A 19,688-nucleotide genomic window follows, 5' to 3' on the forward strand; every position below is an offset into this window, starting at 1 on the left:
CACATCAACTGGTAGATTTGGATTTTGCAGCCATTGTTGTACAAGAAACGCTGTCAGTTTCTCTCCTGCTGGCGCCGTACTATGGATTTGGAGCCACCCATCTTCAACGTCCTCGCGGGTGATCATTGACAGAGCGCTGCACATTCGGACATGAAGCCTTACTTCTTCGTCATTCTTGTAGTCCGGTACCAATCCAACGTCTTGAACTTTGCGCCACAGACACTGGTTAAAGTGGAAGTAGCGTCCCTTGATGGTACAAGTCGGGAAGTTTGAAATGAGGAAACAAATGCACGCATCTTCGAAGTCAACCATGATTCTTTCTGGATCCCAATCCGGTAAAGATTCCTTCATTTTCCCAAAAAGGAGGTCGTAAGTTTATCTTTTTTTGTTGGGCAGGAAGGCGAATACTACTGGAGCTATGTTCGTCTCGTTATCTATACTGCCAAAGTCTGCGTGGATTGTATAGAGCTGGGTGAACTGCTTGCTACGCGATTTGAAAGTCCCGTCCATGAAGAACTGATTGTGATTCTGCAGTATTTCCCTGCCTTTGGAGCTACAAAAAACGAGGATTCTCTCCTCGTCTCCTTCATCTACCAAAAGGAAACTTGAACTGTCGCTCATTTTCAGGTCTTCTTCAGATAAAACGATGTTCTGTCTGGAATTCGGGTCCCGACGATCTCCTTGTGCCTGCCTCCTCACATAGTTCATGCTGCGTTTGAAGCTGGGGTACACAGGAACTTCCGCCACGAGGTCGAATCCTTGATTAAACAAGGGACCCATTTCTTCCTGATAGAGCTTAGACATAGATTCGTCACCTTCTCTTGCTCGCTTCTTAGCTGCCACTCCCTTAATTCGGACTTCTGTGGGGTTTACACTTCTGATCTGTTGAGCTGATTATTTATTTTCCTTTCGTAACTAACTGTCCTCTACATTTCTCTTTCTTCTCTTTAACACAAAGCCAAGTAGTTTTCTCATCCGTCTTCTTCTTAACTCGATATTGAAATCCATTGAACAGAGAACACGACTTGCCTCTGTTCGTCTCGGTGATTGTTAAATCAGCCATCACAAATAGAAACACAAACACACACACATGACCTGTGCCAGAGACGGGTTGGTAATGACTACTGAGTCATTGGAAAGCTTACCAGGTGTGCGATAGAAGCAAACAAATGAACAGAGTTAGATAACCGGGAATTCCAACCCATCAATGGATTAGTTGGTGAAGGTCATGTGTGCTGGGCGCATTTTTCCCACTTTCTAATGTGGTTACTCTTGGGAGGGCGTATTTTTCCCACTTTTATTGCGAGAGCGCACTTTTCCCGGGCGCATTTTTCCCTGATTCATGTTGGTACGGCCTCGGCCTACGCCCGCGGACGTTGAATTTGGTGAAACTACTGTAAATTTTCACCTGTTTATGTTCCAGCTAATTGTGATTAGTAAGGTAAGTTTGATTTCTTTTTATTTTGGAGTAGGTAATTTGTGGTTGTAATGTAAATTTTTTAGTTTTCGTTTAGTTTTAAATTCGGGTACTCATAGAAATTTAGATTTAGTGATTTGGATTGGTTCGGGGGTTTGGGGGCGGAGCCCCCAACAGTAGTATAAATGAAGATTTTTTAATTGAAAGTTTTTATTGGAGTGGTTTATTCTTGTGTTTAGTCGTTCCCCCTTGGGTTTACTGGTGTCGTTCCCCCTTGTGTTTACTGGTGTCGTTCCCCTTTGTGTTTACTGGTGTGGTTCCATTTTCATTTTTAAGGCAAATTTCTTCCTTGTGTTTATTGGCGTGTTTCCTCCTCGTGTTTACTGGTGTGGTTCCAATTTTATTTTACTGTGTGTTGAAAGGGGTAAATCATTTATTTTTTGTTGTTCCCCCTTCTGTTTAGTGGCGTCTTTTTCTCTCGTGTTTACTGGCGTGGTTACATTTTCATTTTTAAGGCGCATTTCTTCCTTGAGTTTATTGGCGTGTTTCCTCCTCGTGTTTACTGGTGTGGTTCCAATTTGATTTTACTGTGTGTTAAAAGGCGTAAATCGTTTTTGTGTTCGGAAATTGTTAACTTTGTATTTTCAATATGGCGGTTCGTTTTTGATTGGTTATAATGCGAGTTTGGAATGATGACGTGATTTTCAAAATGGCGGCAGGTACTTCCGGTGGAGTTACTACTGTAAATTTTCACCCTATAGAGTATAATATAATTTTAATTAGCTCTGCATTGAAATTCCAGAAGTGTCCCTTTTTTTTATTACAATTTTTATATACCTGTCATCTTCAAATATCAATATGGTATACGAAATATCAACTTTATATTCGTTCTACTAATATTCTAAAATATTTTTTACTATGTTAGCCTACGAACTTTTCAGCCCAACTGTTAAGAAGGAATCACAACAATCACTACAATACCGAAGTGAATAAATTTTAATAAATCAGTTATATATGGAAAAAGCTAGAAAATTATTCAATTGCTAATGAGTGGCTTATCCTATTTAGAAATCCTCGTTCCACACATAAATTTTGTCACATGAATCAGCCGAAAATGTCAACAGAATCTGTAGATGCAGCTGAAGTAAAGAAAAAAGTTAAAGTTATATCACGAAGTATATAGAAGACGATTTTGTTAGTTTGTTTCTAAGCCCACTTTTATGCTCAGATATGCTAATCGGGACTAAACCTACAGTTTAACGTGTAGTCCGAACACGTGTGCATTGTGCTTCCACCAGAGGAGGGGGGAGTCGAACACAGGACCTCTTCATTATAATGCGACAGCGTTATGCCATGGGGGAAAAATATACAGAAAGAACTCGCACCAAACGTGGCATTTTATCACCATAGAAGATGCGTCTATTTTAAGAGGGTGATTGCCTCAGGCAAATATTTGAGACTTTCGGAAAACAACGTTATTACTTTGACAGTGGTTCCAGGCGCCAGGGACTTGTTGCCCTGAAAGAATAAAGTTTCCGGGGTATGCTGCACAGGATAGAGGTTGACATTCTAGTGTGTTCGAAATGGTCACCCCATACAACCCAATGAAAAATAGATGATGTATTACTGGTACTACACTTCGCAACATCTTATTTGACCGCCCTGAAAAATTTCAAAGTCCGGAATTCGTAAATTTGGCAGCATAGCGCTTCAGAGCCAACTAAGAGTAGCCAACTTTGCAACATTTCTTCTTCCTGAATGAAAACGCTCGTGATTTTTTTTTTTTCATTCTTTCACATTCCATAAAGTAAAGATACCCTAAAGCAGTAATGAAATATATGAGTAGACAAAAAAATGTTAAGTAGAAATGCGAATGTTGAAAATATTTCAAGATTCTTCGTTCTGAATTTGAAAATAGGAAAATGTATGTGCATTGTGAAACACTGAACAGGTTCTCATCCACCTGGAAAGAATTGCGGTCACATTTGAATGCAAGAAGACAAATTTATGATGATTTTATGCGAAATGTTTAGTAAAGATACCTTGCACAAAACCAAACGGTTCTGCAAAGTGTGTCTTTTCCTTGGTTCTTGGCGAGAAATGGTTCGAAACTCCGGCACAATGTTGCTTAAACTGAGATTAACGTGTTTTATTGAGCTTTCTGTTAACAATCTCCTGGAGTAGTTGGTTAGATGAAAGCACTTTTTTTTTCTGTTTTCGTCAAGATCGAAACATCGTAGGTTCAAATCCCACCCTTTCCTTATTATTTTTTCCTTTTTATTTACCGAGTACGAAGTGTTCTAATATAATATTATATGATATTACTGTTAATATTTATGCGATGCATGCTCAGTGGAGGCGATTGGGTTTCAAAACTGATGGGGCAAGTTGGGGAAGGGGGGAGGGCAAGGACAGTTTATTTCCCTTGGTAGATACTTTTTAGCATAGTGCTGGGTCATCTGCCCCTCCACACTCCATAATCATCGCCTCTGTGCATGCCTCAAGTTACCAAGTAATGCTTCTACTAATGTTTTTAATCTTTCAGTGATTGGCAGGATTTTAGGAAATACTTTTCCTTTCATTCAGCTCTTATAAGTTAACACATATTAAGAACTTACATGTCAACTTTCTGCATCCGGAAATGCTGGACATAAATCGCATAAATATCAATGGAAATATCCAAGAAACGTAGATAAGCATTCTCGTTCAAAGCCGTTTAATAACCCATAGCACGACAGCCCTTGAGAGCCTTGGCTTACCTACCGACTGCTGGTCTCCCTCCCACATTGTTCCTCCGTTACCTGTTATAGCGTGGAGATCTTAGACCAGTATTGGGGTGACGGGTGGTCAACCCGTCGAACCCCCAGCCGTTGTAGGTCTTCTCGACCGGGTTACCGCTCACTCATTCGGAGCTCCCAAATTTCCTCACGATGGTGGGTTGCCACCGGCCCTATACGTAGGCCCAATAAATTCCGACCAGAGCCGGATTCGAACCTACGCCGTCCCGCAGCGAACGATCTTAAGACGAGTGAACACCTTAACCCGCTCGACTACGGAGGAGGACTCAAAGCCGTTTACTTCCGGAAATTTTTTTTGCAAAGAAGTAGGTTTGAACCCATGACCTTCCATTCCATAAGCAAACGATCCCCCTACACACCGCGGTTCACGTTATTTTATGCACTCGGTTCGGATCCCACTTTAAACTGTAGGTCCAATCCCGATTAGCCTTACTATGCATAAAGTTGACTTAAAACACCAAATCAACCAATTCATCTCCTTTCAGAGTGGGTCTTCTATGATACTGTAGTCGGCCAGCATCCGAAAATACAGTTCTGCTTCGCGTATACCAGAGTGTAATTGCATTTAATATTGTGACTAATTTTACTTTAAAACTACAGATTAAAGTGATAATAGTGTCCAGAAAAGGAACCTCAAAGTAGATTTTCACACAAAGTATTTTAATCCATTGCCAAACATTTCAGTTAAGAAAAATATTATGCTTTTCCATTGACCGTACTTTTGATTCATGGTGAATTTGCTAAAAGGACCATGTCAAAAAATCTAAATATGTAAGTTTTACTAGTAAATGCATTTAAAATGCACGAAACAACAGGGGAGGAGAAAAATAAACCTGAAAAATAACTAAAAATGCAACAAAAACTGTTAAAAATACTGACAAATAAACTAAGGCCGAAAAATGCAAAAAAAAAAAAAAAAAATGTAAAATAGAAAGTGTTTTCCGGCTCTAACTGAAGGGAAACGGACATGATATCAGGTTCAGCATTGTTTTTAAGGGTCAGAAAAAAAGTTGATTTTTCATCAACTTCCGGACCCTAATTAGTAATTATGACCATTGAAAAAGTTGGAGGTAGCTTACTTAAAATTTTCTTGCTGAGGGATCGTATCGTCCCATATCTCCACTTCATAATAAAGAAAAACATCAAGTTCATATTTCGAAAATGACTTGGAGTTTTCCACCACGAAAATATGTTTTTCATAGTTTGAAGTTCGTTAGTATTATCTTTCAAGGTTTCCATTGTTTTAATTTCACACATATTTTATATTTCATACGTTCCTCTCTCTTTTCATACAGTCTTTGGAAAAAAGCTGAAGTTTCTTGTCAAACGGGGTCTTGTTCAAATGACTCGCTTTCGCTCTCCTGTTCCTACTTTAAAAAAAAAAAATAATACTTCGGAACTATACGATTGCTTGTTCAAAACACGGAATTTTTACACAATTTACAAAATATGACAAAATGCCAATAGACATGTTCATCATTTTTCCCTTTCAGCGTTTCTCGATTTTATCTGAATTCGTTTCCTCATGAAAATTGCCATGAGGAAATTATAGATATGACATTATGTGTGAATTGGTTTCTTCAAACTGGTTCCAACTTTTATCATGAGCTACATGGAGAAGAGGTAGCGTGTTTGATTCTTACGAGGGAGTTCGTAGGTTCGATTCTCCACCTAGGCAGGATTTTTTTCAGGAGTATATCGTTGGGTGTAAAGTTTATCCACCGTGCTGAGAAGTTAACATTGGTCTCTGTATTTCACGAGAGGAAAGGAAATAGTAAGAGAAAGTTATTTAAATGATAGGAGAAAGTCACATGCCACGTGGAATGCGTAAAATCAAGTTACGTAGAGCTAAGTCTGTAATGGTGGTTTCGTATATTGCAAAGTTAGTGCGGAAAGTTTGTTATATCTGATACTCGTACTTTCTGTTCAAAGAAGACAAACATTTTAGATACGAAGCAGTGAGGAGTTAACGATCATTATGAGGTTTTGAATATTTTGTTTGTCACCCACTATATAAATATTTATTAGTAGTTTCTATTCGAATCGGCCTTCGTCGCAATAACAATTTACTTATAATAATTAGCGGTTTACTATTAGTTTTAGACGCATGGTAAGATGGTGGTGAGGGGATTGAAAATTGTCATTACGAAGGAACGGACATAAAATTACCAATCTTAGCAATTTGAACTCATTAAACGCTCTCCTTCGTTACAGTAATGCACTACATCACTATTTAACATAACTGTATATGTTTGCTTTGGTATATCGAAATCAAATAATCAATATTTTAGGTGTCAGTAAAGAACAAACGTCCTCCTCCGTAGTCGATCGGGTTAAGGCGTTCACTCGTCTTGAGATCGTTCGCTGCGGGACGGCGTAGGTTCGAATCCGGCTCTGGTCGGAATTTATTCGGCCGGTGCCAACCTACCATCGTGAGGAAATTGGAGAGCTCCGAGTGAGTGAGACGACCTACTATAACGGCTGGGGATACGTCGGGCCGACCCCCCGACTATTCCAATACTGGTTGAAGATCTCCACGCTTCGAGGTGACGAAGGAAAGTGTGGGAGGGAGACCGGCAGTCGGTAGGTAAGCCAAGGCCCTTCATGGGCTGTCGCGCCAAGGATTATTATTATTATTATTATTATTATTATTATTATTATTATTATTATTAAAGAACAAACAATACATAACTTAAATAACATTACAATTTGCATCCTGAATACATATATGTGATTTGTGAATTAATCATGATGTGTGTGTTAACACAACATATGAACTAAAAATAAAAGTTTTAATTTTAAATCCTGGAAATCTCCAACTTCTAAGGGGAAATATGCGCAGAAGGGACGTCCCTGAAGTGTGCATCGGATTCATTTTTTTTAAATATTCTAATATCAACGGTATCTGTTCAGCAAACAAAAAAAAATAGAAAGAGAAGAGGGTGGGATTTGAACCCGTGACCTTTCACGCTTGACGAAAAATGAAGATAGCAGCGCCTAACCAATTGCTCTATGTTAACTTAATGACGCTATACCCTTAAAAGTATGTTGACGTTTATGAAGACTCCCACCTTCCTGTGTTTCAAGCACATTTTCTCGACAAGTCGTGTAAAATATATGTTTTTGAGAACTGTTCGATATTATGCAAGGTATTGAAAATAAAATGTCGCATAAACTCCTCGCAAATTTGCTTCTTTCTGCACAAACTTGATGGCAATTTCCTCCAGGTGGAGAAAAACTCTATTCAGTGTTTCAAATCCCCTAAATTTCAAGTCGAGCAAACAGAATCGTAAATATCCTTCAAGGTTCTTTATCCAAATTATTATTTCTGTTTGATTGTGTATTATAATAGCGGTTTATAGTTTCTAAGTTCATGGAAAGTGTTAAATTGAAAGCCTATCACCGCAGCGTTTTTCGCCTAGTGGAAGGACCTACTCAAAGTTGGCTGCTCTCACCTGGAGCAGAAGTGCAATGTTGCTAAGTTTACGATTTCGGGACTTAGAATTCTTTCGGGGCGGTCAAATAAGATGTTGCGAAGTGTACGATGATCAACTTCGATGAATTCCTTGTGTCCTAAATCATTTTGTTACCTAAAAAAATATGTTCATGTAACCAACCATACGTGTATTGCTTCTCCCGCATTAGTAATATGACAGTTCTTCAGAAAACGAAGAGCAACTTAGCTAATAATCTCTTAAATTCTGAACAGATTTCTTAATCTTACTTGTTTATTACTTATGACGAGTGATATTTTGTCAGAATAGCCCTTCATGAGTCTAGGGATGCTTAATGGACAATGAACAAATAATTTGTTTTCCGTGTGTGTTTTAAATCATTCCTAATAAGACGTTCATTTTAAACCAAACATTCAGTTGCGGCGATTAGGAGGAGCGGGAAGTGGGGGATGCAGTCCCCCAGCCACATTTTGCCACTTTTTGCCCCCGCACAATGGCCTCTTTATGCTAAGCCTTTTCTACCAAGAAAACGTATATTCAGGGGTGCCCACAGGGGGGATTATGGCGCAGGCTGCGCCATCGAGATTCTTTGGGGGATTTTTTCCCTTCAAATAAGGTAAAATTGAACATTTATATATTTTTCCAAAATACAGGTAAAAATTCTACACCTTAAATTCACCATATTTAATCCATTAGATGAAGAAAAGAAAGCGTTTAGGGTCATTATTGAAGGTGCGAGGGGGGGATAAATATCCAACTCTTATATATTAGGCCTTAATTGACACGAAGGTTCTGGGGGGAATTCCGAATTAATTGGCGGGGACAGTATTCAACTCTAAGTCTTAGATCATGGCGGGTATTTTAGTTAGAGGGGCGTTGAGCATTAAGGTATCCAATTCTTGTGTATTACTATTGTCTTAGAATGTTGCAGAAATTCTGGTGTGGAGACTGAGAATTAATTTTTTCTTGGAGGCAATATCCAGTATTCAATATCAACAGTAAGTCTAAAATTGGCATGGACATTTTTGTGGTAGGATTGAGTATTAAATTTAAAGGGGGAGATAGGAAGCTCTTGATAAAGTGTTAAACCTTAGATTGTCAAGGAATTTCTGTAGTGAAGAGAGAGTTTGAACATTAAATTTTGGAGACTGTATTTAGTGATATGGTATCCACACGTTTTCGACCCCGAACGTGCCAAAACAGAAGTTGGAAAAGACTAAATATCCCGGGATCCTAAGAAAGTATTGACACCCCGTTAAATTAATATTCTTGAAATCCTGCAAAGAAGTGGATGTAAAAATGTTCTTGCTGGCTTCGCTCGCAATAATGTGTTTGTTACAACAATGCGTGTTTGGCGCTTTACTGAGGTGGATGTGAATTTTTATGCTATAGCTGCATTACAAGACATGAGCGATATTCTCCATATTCATGAATAACATCACTTCTTAAAATATAGTGCTTAGTGTTGGTATACTGCTTATTTTAAAACAGGTGCATCATTTGGAACAAAAAGCTAAGAAAAAAGTTACTTTCGGTGTAGGGATTACGATATAGTTTCAGGGCGCAAATGATATGGTTGGGGGGGGGGGGGCGGATGACATGGACATGATTTTTGTGGGGATGCGCCATTGGCCTTGGGGGAGATGGGTACCCCTGAGTATATTGTCTTTGCCCCTCAAATGTTGGCAATCAATCGCTGCTACTACAAACATTCAGTTAGATTTGTCAGTTATACAAACCTTGTAAGCTAAGAAAAGTAACCCCAAGGAGTAAGAAAACTCTTTCAGAAATACGATGCTCAGGAACATGCATTTAAATTACGAGAAACTTCACGATTGTCTACCATCGCACTTTCTATCATTGTCGCCGAATACATAAAATCAAGTATGTGCCTTGTATTTGCAACACAAGCTTAAACCTAATTCACATTTATTTCACTGTATTAACATGCATGAAAGAATGTGATTAGAATGTATAGTTGGGGTATGGCTGCGCATGGGTAAACTCTTCCTTGAAATAATTGTGTCCATCAGAGACAAAGCGAAAGGAAATGGAACAAGATGCGAGAATAGATTAGAAAATAATAAAGAGGAAAACAAGAAAAGGAAAGGGAAAAGAAGTAAGAGGAAAATCTGGAGTGTAAGAGAGAGGGGGATACATACGTCTTACGTACACATACATGGTCTTACATTTATACTACCCACCGTAATCTATCACTATGGAGCTTCTGCCCAACCTGTCGAAAATTTCTGGTGCCGCCCCTGCCACTTTTGGCTAATCGCGACAGAATGACTACAAGCGGTATTCGAAGTCAAGGTGCAGGAGAACCCCCCCCCCTTTTTTCACACACAAACTACCACAACCACCAAGCAGCACAATCTAAATATCACAACCTGCCACGATACGAGACGTACTTATTGCTCTGTCCCATCTCATTTCGAAAAAATTCGCTTGTCCCGTCTCCTTTTATGAGATGAGACGGGAAATGTCTCGTCTCGTGAGCAACACTAACCTTAATAATAGAAGCATCCCCCTAGCTGTCCCCAAAGTCTCGAGCAAACATCCCCCATGTAACAATGTCTAGTTCAATGAAATGTCACTCACAAGGAAACCGTCATGCCCAGGTTGAGAGTTAAACCTGGAACATGCGACTTATTCAGAAAAATCATGAATTTTTGTGTATAATAATTACAACGCCAGTTCATTCGTGGTAATTCTGAATCTGCGGTTTGGTTTGCATATATAAGCAGGTAAATATCCAGTTTTCGAGGGCTCGTAGCGTCGAAATGAGGAGTCAAACAAACAAAAAAAGATCATTATGAAATTATTTTTTTTGTATTTATAATATGTATGCACTATGAAAGTTTGCACGATAAGCCTTTGCATACGTTAATTCTATATTTTTCGAGCCTTGAGACGAGAACGAGAATTGCCCTCCGAAACCGAGACGGATGTTTATAAATAGAGACGAGACTGTAAATGAGACATTTAAATAAACACGAGACAGACATTTAGAACTCTCAACGAGAACGAGACCAAGGCTGCCATTTCTCGTCTCGATAGGATCCTTAGTAGTGAGGTTGTAAACCAACCAATTAATGAGTTGGGGTAAAGAGAAGTGACGGCTTTCTTTCGCAGTAGAAAATTCAAAATATATCGTACTATTTCAGTATGGGATATAATGTTACACACACATGGGCGTATATATAGTTCACGTAACGGGGGGGTTCAACTTTTAGTATGATTAGGGTTGCTTTATTTCGTAAGTGAAAATCCAGGACACTGCTGGCCGGAAGCTTGTTGAAGATGACTCGAGGAGGAATACGAGGGTCACTATTTATATTTTGAGCCTAACAATGAAAAAACAGGAATTTGGAATTGAAAACTGCTTTATTGTTTTTCGAAGTATTCTCCTTTATGGTCAATACACTTTTGCATTCGTTCGAACCATTTGTCAAAGCAGTTTTTCCAATCTTCTTGCGACACCTCCATAATATGGTTTTTGAACGCATCAACGGCGTCTTCCGCCGACGAAATTCGTTGTCCACCCAATTTATTCTTGAAATTCGGGAACAAGAAGAAGTCATTGGGTGCCAAATCAGGACTGTACGGCGGATGACCCATCAATTCGATTTTTTGACTGTTCATAAAGTCGGTTGTTAGACGAGATGTGTGACAGCTGGCATTGTCTTGATGAAAAATGATCCGACGGCGTTTGTTTGTTTTCCGTATTTGACCGAAGACCTCTGGCAAACAAATTGTTGTGTACCATTCAGAGTTGACCGTTCTACGTTCCTCTAAAGGCACAGTTGCCACATGACCAGTTTTCCCGAAAAAACAGGCGACCATTTGTTTCGATGTGCTTCGAGCGCGAACAACTTTTGTTGCATTGGGTTCATCTTGAAACACCCATACAGTCGACTGCTGTTTACGTTCCGGCTCATATGCATATATCCATGATTCGTCACCTGTTACAATCTTATATACGTCTTTTGAAGCACCACGATTGTATTTATTGAGCATTTGTTTGCACCAATTGACGCGAGCGTCTTTTTGAGTTTTTGTCAAATTGTGTGGGATCCACCGAGAACATACCTTTCTCACAGCTAAATTATCATGTAATATTTTATATATGCTGGTGGAACTAATGCCTATGGTTGCCTCAATTTCACAATATGTCACATGACGATCTTCCAGTATTAGGTTTTCCACAGCATCAATGTTTTCTTGAACAACAACTGATTTTGGACGACCTTCGCGAATCTCGTCGGTGAGCGAATGGCGGCCACGATTAAATTCGTTATACCAGCGTTTCACAGTGGCAAAGGATGGGGCTTCATCGCCAAATGTGGAAGTAAGTTGATCGAAGCACTCTTGTCTTGATAATCCACGTCGAAAATCGTAAAAAATCATCGCACGAAAATGTTCACGAGTTAATTCCATTTTATTGTTGTCGCGCAATCTCCAAGGCAACATAAACAACACAAATGAAGCTATTGACAAAACATTTGAAGTACGTTATAGTCAATAATGCCAGACGATTCCGTGCAAACGTCAAATCGCGCCTAACTTCAATCAGTGTTGCCAAGGCTCAAAATATAAATAGTGACCCTCGTAAATAACTGATTTGACAGTCTCAATGCTGTTTCTTATTGCAGAAATTCCGAAACTATTAGGAAATTGCAGACATTTGGTGTGCAGTACCATCTGGTGTGTGGAATTACGTAATTTCCTTCCCATCCGTATCCCGTCCTATATGTCTCTAATTTAAGAGAATGAAATAAGTTCGAAGAAATCTTATGAACTAGCAAATAGAACAGGTAATGTGGTAACTTTACTGAACTTAAAGGGGAAGGGACCCGTTAAACCCCCTTAAATACGCCCATGGTTATACACATTATTTACTTGTAATAATTATACATAAACTAAGTATTGATATATACTGTGCAACTGATGTAATCTTTTCAGTGTATTTTCTCTTATCTGCACAAAAATATTTGATCATAATTTGCGCAACAGCAATGAAACACAAACTGAAATCGCTTTATGGAAGAGAAAGTAAAATAGGCTTTATAAATAAAGTGAAGAATATGAAAATTCTTATTTTGCACTACATAGGTTACGGTAAATTTCGTGAAAGTTTGGTCAGCAATAAATTTTACAAACAATATTTTTCGCATTCTGAGAACACGCACGCAGCAGAACCCTTTCATTTATCTTACACGTGAGCAGCAGGGATATTTCATGGAAGAATGATCATTACAAAGCATAGCATTTCTTTCCACTATCGCTCCATCTTCAATTATTTAAATCTGTACAGATTTGTAAAACTGTTGCACGTGTTCGCTCACCGTGGGCTACCCCCGGTAAACTGGTCGCTTGAAGCAGACGACAAACGAGCTCTCTCGTAAGTAGTGACGTATTAACATGGCGGCGGCGTGTTTTCAGCGCAACGCTAGCCTCGCAACTTTGGAAGTCTCGCTTTTGCCTTAAACTGGACGCAGAGAAACGCGAGAACTTGCAGGGGTCATTTTTCCGGGGTGTAGTTTTTAAAATTGTTGTAAAAAAAAATTGAGTGGAAATGCCCATTGCTGAGGAAGAAGAAAATAATGTTTTCTCCAACAGCAAAGTTTATACAGGGTGTACCAGAAGAGATAGCGCAAACTGAAACGGGGAAAAGTACACGAGAGTAGAAGCAGAAAAGTCTCAGTAAACATGGGATCATAAACGAACCGTTTGAGAGATAATTGCGAATGTAAATATGGTTAGGTTCAGCCACTGACTTGATTGCTTGTAAGTACACATCGTGATCATACGCTTGTCTGCTTGCGCAGTCCGAGGTTTGTTTGTTTAAAACTGAACACTGCCGCACAGGTAACATACAGTACAATAGTCCTTGGTAATAAAAGCAACAGTATAATGACTAGCGAGGTGATCCTTTTGTTATTTGTTACTAAGTACAACTATGGCACCTCACGCGTCAAAAGCATACAATGTTTACAAAAGTCAGCGGTGGATCCTAACCATACATTCGCAATTATCTCGCAAATGGACATTTCCACTACTTTTTTAAATATCATTTTTAAAATCTACACCATCGACAAATAACCCCTAAAATTTCCCAAGTTCATGTGCATTCGTTTTTAGGTAAGAAATCGAGTTTCTAATTTGCGAGCCGAGCGTTGCGCGCAAAACACACCTGCGCCATGTTGTGACGTCGTCGTTTGGCTCGTCCTGTCGTCTGCACTTCGCGTTGGCTGCATTTGGTGTTAGGACATGTCTGTGTTTGCTATGAGATAATGGATTGGAAAAGATACGTAACTACTACAGGGTGTCCCACGAACGGCGCAACTGGGAATTAAGAGTGACGTTACTTTGTAACCGAAACCTGTACATACATAAGTCATATACCAAATGTTAGCCCTGTCCAAGTAGATATTTTTAAACATAGAAACAACAAACGGGGTGCAGTGTTGTTCATGCAGTGTTGCCAAATGTAAGTGAAAGTGTAAATTTATTTTTCCACAAAGCATGGAAAATTGCATGTCAAACATTCGTACGGAAATTTGGACGTCAATTTCCACCTTGGGTAGGTGGACTATTTCGCCATCTATAGTTCAGAGAAGAAAACCGATCGTTTTCGCGTATAGCCAATCCTGAAATGCCTCGTAAAGGCGTACCGGTCCAAATGGGTGTTTTAAAAAAAATTATGAGGTACAGTGACAACACTGTTGATGTTTGAAGGCAACAAAAGGTGTGTTTAGTGATGGTCTATGACATGGAAATACTGGAAACAGGAAAAAAGGAAAATTTTCATTTTCTTTTTTACCTGTTTCCAGAATTTCCATGTCATAGACCATCACTAAATTTTCATTTTCTTTTTTACCTGTTTCCAGAATTTCCATGTCATAGACCATCACTAAATTTTCATTTTCTTTTTTTCCTGTTTCCAGTATTTCCATGTCATAGACCATCACTAAACACACCTTTTGTTGCCTTCAAACATCAACAGTGTTGCCACTGTACCTCATAATATTTTTAAAACACCCATTTGGACCGGTACGCCTTTACGAGGCATTTCAGGATTGGCTATACGCGAAAACGATCGGTTTTCTTCTCTGAACTATAGATGGCGAAATAGTCCACCTACCCAAGGTGGAAATTGACGTCCAAATTTCCGTACGAATGTTTGACATGCAATTTTCCATGCTTTGTGGAAAAATAAATTTACACTTTCACTTACATTTGGCAACACTGCATGAACAACACTGCACCCCGTTTGTTGTTTCTATGTTTAAAAATATCTACTTGGACAGGGCTAACATTTGGTATATGACTTATGTATGTACAGGTTTCGGTTACAAAGTAACGTCACTCTTAATTCCCAGTTGCGCCGTTCGTGGGACACCCTGTAGAACAGGAAATGGTCGTTACCACTAAGCAAGCACTAAGTCAGTGCTTTACCACAGTTTTCTCTGCTGAGTTAACATTACAAATCAGATTTCTTGTTGCCTTGTGCAGAAACAAGTTTCCATCTTGTGAGTTACAAGAGCAGAGCAGCCCGAATTTTATAGCTGGTCAGTGTTGTGGATATCACAGTGGAAAATAAAGATTTATGCACAAATACGAGTACCAGATGCTCCAATATGATATTTCTCAATGTGTACACACACACACACACACACACAAACCACTTGTTTGTGTGCAATTTACATGGCCCACATGAATGATAAGCTACAAGAACAATGAAATTAGTCTGTGAAAGCTATGTAAAAGTGCAAGTTACTAAAAATACTGTTCTATTTGATTACATTGTAGTACATTACCATGGGCGTAGCCTGACATTTTTGTACGTAGGAGGGGGTTCAGGCGCTGATAAAAGTTAAAACATTAAAAATAATAATAATGGTTATGATTGTTATTGCACAACAATAATTATTATAATCTAATAAAAGTTTTTATTTCTATAATAATTTTATTACATCCTTCCTTGGGCAGGCTGTTCTATTCGGTCCACCAGTTGAGCGAATATGCAGCGCAATATTTATTTATTTACATTTCAAATACTATTAGTGTACTGAAATGCAAAGTACTATATTCTGTTACCTACATTCACACGTCTTGTTCAAGAAAAAAATTAAGTTAGGAGTAAATTTTGGTCATAGAGCGCGACCTCTCACATAAGAAATCTAATTTTTTGGAATTTTGAAAACTTGAACCAACTATTTCTTGGATTAAATAATAAAAATATGAATTCTGCATTTTACACTCAATTTTTCGATCTCGTGCATTTTTTTTACTTTGATTATGAAATCATGAGCGTCGAAAGGAGGGGAGTAGGACCCTCCCCCCCTTTTTGGAAATTGACATCGTTCATTTCAAGTAGAAAAAGAAGAAATTTTGTTGTTAATAGGAGAAATAAAGATCATTTAGTTAGTATTTGAACAGAATGTAGCGACAGTAGAAAGTGTGTTATGTGGATCAAAAAAATTGAAAATATAGAAACCAAGTTGTATCTCCATGTTCTACCATTTAATCCAAGAAATAAATAGTTCCACAGATTTCAATATTCCAAAATATATAGTTTTATGAGAGAGGTCACAACATAAACCTTATGAGTAAAATTTTCCCCTACCTTTTGCAGCCTTTTCGCGAGTGATGTATGCAAAAGTTAATAACAAATACCATAACTGTGAATTTTAATACATTGAGTGAAATGTGAACAAAAAATGTATGAAATAACTTAGTACTAGATATTCACTTATCTGTTTATTTTTATTAGTATATAATATTTATCATTGTAAAATAACAATTTTATTATTATCAATTTTTATTATTGTTATTATTTCTACTATTCAATTTTTATCATTTCCCGAGCTCCAGCAAAAAAATTGGCAACGCCCATGGTTGGAATAATATCTAACTGAAATTTATTTCTGTTATTATTATTTACAATAAAAATATTATACTTTCTGTTTTTTGTAACTTGAAATGAACGATGCCCAGTTCTAGGAGCTGGTCAACGGACCGTTTCGAACCCCCGTCCTTCCCGATGCTCATTTGCATTACATACATTTATTTTCAGCTACGCAAGAAAAAAAACGCTGGTTTATACCGTCGTGCAAAGAGACGCTGACATTTTTCTTCAAGTAAACTTATTGCACTGCAGTAATACCAGCACTACTCATAATAACTGAAAATTAGGAATGGTTGCTACTGAGAAAAATCTTTCAATAGAATAATATTCAATGATCTTAAATAAGCTGTCGATGAAAGTAAACACCATGTCAAATAATTTCCCTTGCAAAACTTAACTCGCTGCTTTCGCTCCTCTTATCTCTGCTCCATCCATTATAAGTTGTGACCCCATGTTTACTGAAACTTTCTTTGCTTCTATTATCGTGTACTTTTCACTGTTTCAGTTTGCACTATCACTTCTGGTACACCCTGTATATTAAAGCAAACGTGTGTGGGTGTTCAATGTGATATTATGAAAATAAGACATCAATATCACATAACAGTAAATTTGGATATGTAGATGCCACTGTATTGGCATTACCCACGTGATTCGTACCAGTGTGTTCGTACGTACTTACGGGAAGCCGGTACAGTTATGCATTTTACCCCAAGATAACTTTTTACCCTATAGAATCAACCGACTACGCCTTCATCCATCATTGTTTGCGTCTTACCTGACTGGGATAATGCACCCTGCAGGCCAAGGACAAGTAATATTGCAGTGATCACCATAGCACCTGAAAAAATATAAATAGAAGATAGAGCAGTTTCTGTATGAATACAAACATGTGCAGGATGTTCATTTCGAAAAGTAATCGAGTAATAGCTTGGCTCTGGGGGACAGGGGTCGAAACGGACCGTTAACGAAAGTAAAACGTTCCGTTTCATGAAAATTCCCATTTCGAGCCCTCCTGGATGGTAGTTCATGAACAGATGATACCATTATGTAGATTTTTCAGCGAAAAATGCAGGTTCGACCAGGACTCAAACCCGAGTCTCTGACATACCGTGCCATTGCACTACCGAACCGGGAGTATTTGCAGAGACGATTCCACACAGATAAATCACCGACAGCGAAAAATCAGGCGAGGCAGGCCGGCTCGGTAGCTCAGTGGTAGAGCAATGGCACGGTATGTCAAACACTCGGGTTCGAGTCCTGGTCGAGCCTGCACTTTTCGCTTAAAAATCTACGTAGTACATCTTTTGTGTGTGCCTAATTTAATTAGATCATACCATTGTACACTATCTACCAAAAAGTAATTGGGCACCTATGATGGTGGTTAATTTAGTATATAATTTGAATCATTTAGTTTCATTTAGTGGGACCACTGGTGGTTGTTCGTGGCACAATGAACTCACAGGCATACTGTACAATACTAGACAATGAAATGCTCCCAACCTTGTGGCGTTTTTACGGAATGGACCCCTGTTACTTCCAGGATGACAATGTTAGGTGGCATGTTTCGGAGGCTACTATGCAGTGCAGTAGCGAAGCGTAGTCTTACGAAGGAGGCAAGCAATGTTTCAGTACAACAAAACATGTAGTACAACGACATGCCGAGGGGAAAGATTCAAGGTTTATAGCCTCATTTACCCAGTCGCTGGATTTGTCAAAATATCGTAATAAAGTGACTGTACTAAAAATAAACCATATGATCCGCAAACGTCACATTTACTTTTAAAAAAAAATCCAGGTAACATTATTCATATGATATTAAACGTTTTGCATATGCGAACTTTCCGCATACGACTAAAGGGAGACGGAATTTCTTACTTACTTATTAGTACCTTTACTTGTTCATTATTATTTAATATGGTCAAACGGTGACCAAACCGATTTAGATTAAAAAAATGGGAATCATTTGTTTATTTTACGCTGCATGATGTAATTTAGTATTTTTGGGCACCCTAAAAACCGCATTGAAGTAACTTAAACACTAAATAAAAAGTTAAACACAAACAATAAAAAATTCATTTCAAAGCAAAGAAACACATGCATAGACGATGTACTCACCACAATAAATTTCAAACTCTTGGTGTTGGTCGACCCCCTTCCACGATTTTCATTTTAACACTTATCTCTCTCGAGCTAAACGAAGCAATTTTCAATTGCTCAATAATACACCCGCACTTCACATCAACCGTTCCTAAATACGCGTTTATTCCAATAAATTCACAGCACAAAACACGAAGCAACAAACACTCACACTATCCCACGCGCTTTCCACAACTGCAAATGCAAGTATCCACACAAGATCACTTTGAAAATCTCTGAAACAACAGAAAGTGATACCAACCTATTTCCTTAATTTTATCCGTCACAAAGGAAAGATATATCAATTTGGAGATAAAAATTACGCGGAGGAATCAGAATCATTTCAGCAGAACGAGTATGTATAAAGTGTCATTCAATGGCGTGCCCGGGGCGAAGGGGGGGGGGTGGATGGTAGACATAACCCCCTTTTGGCCCAGTATATCTAAGAAAAAACGTCAAAGGAAGGAAAAGATGACAAAATGTGGACCGTAAAAAGACCCTGGGAACACCACTTGCGTCATAATAATAGAACTTAAAACATATTCGGGCCTCCCCGATGGCGCAGTGGTAGTGTCGTCGCCTTGTAATCAAGGGGTTCCGGGTTCGATACCCGGTGGAGGCACAAGTGTTTCAGATCCCATTTTAAACTGTAGGTCCAGTCCCGATTAGCCTTACTGTGCATAAAGTGGACTTAAAACAACAAATCAATCAATCAATCATTAAAACATATTCTTGTGCTCATAATATGCAGAATGTATACGATTTACTTCTATGCCATGTACAAATATCAGTAGATAGTTCTTTCTCAGATAGCTTTATTTTCACCCCAAGTTTTATTCAAAAGCAGTCAATTTATTGATTGTAAAATTTGTGAAAGAGCTCACTTGAATTACTGCGTAAATAATTTGGCAGTTGCAAACACTGGTAGCGGTCAACACTTCTGGCGTAATTTGAGCTGGACCGAC

At 38.5% G+C, this 19,688-nt stretch overlaps 1 protein-coding gene across 1 annotated transcript in view; it reads right to left on the minus strand.

The window, feature by feature from the left end:
* Positions 1-19,688, minus strand: part of LOC146003808 (uncharacterized) — a 57,242-nt gene that overhangs the window by 23,060 nt on the left and 14,494 nt on the right. The window contains exon 2 of the mRNA XM_083142227.1: positions 17,363-17,425. Coding sequence (XP_082998353.1) covers positions 17,363-17,420 — 58 coding nt within the window. The 5' untranslated portion in view covers positions 17,421-17,425. The remainder of the gene's footprint in view (positions 1-17,362; positions 17,426-19,688) is intronic.

The sequence above is a fragment of the Lepisma saccharinum genome, chromosome 20 (assembly GCF_977018435.1).
Source record: "Lepisma saccharinum chromosome 20, izLepSacc3.1, whole genome shotgun sequence".
NCBI classification, from domain to species: Eukaryota; Metazoa; Arthropoda; class Insecta; order Zygentoma; family Lepismatidae; genus Lepisma; species Lepisma saccharinum.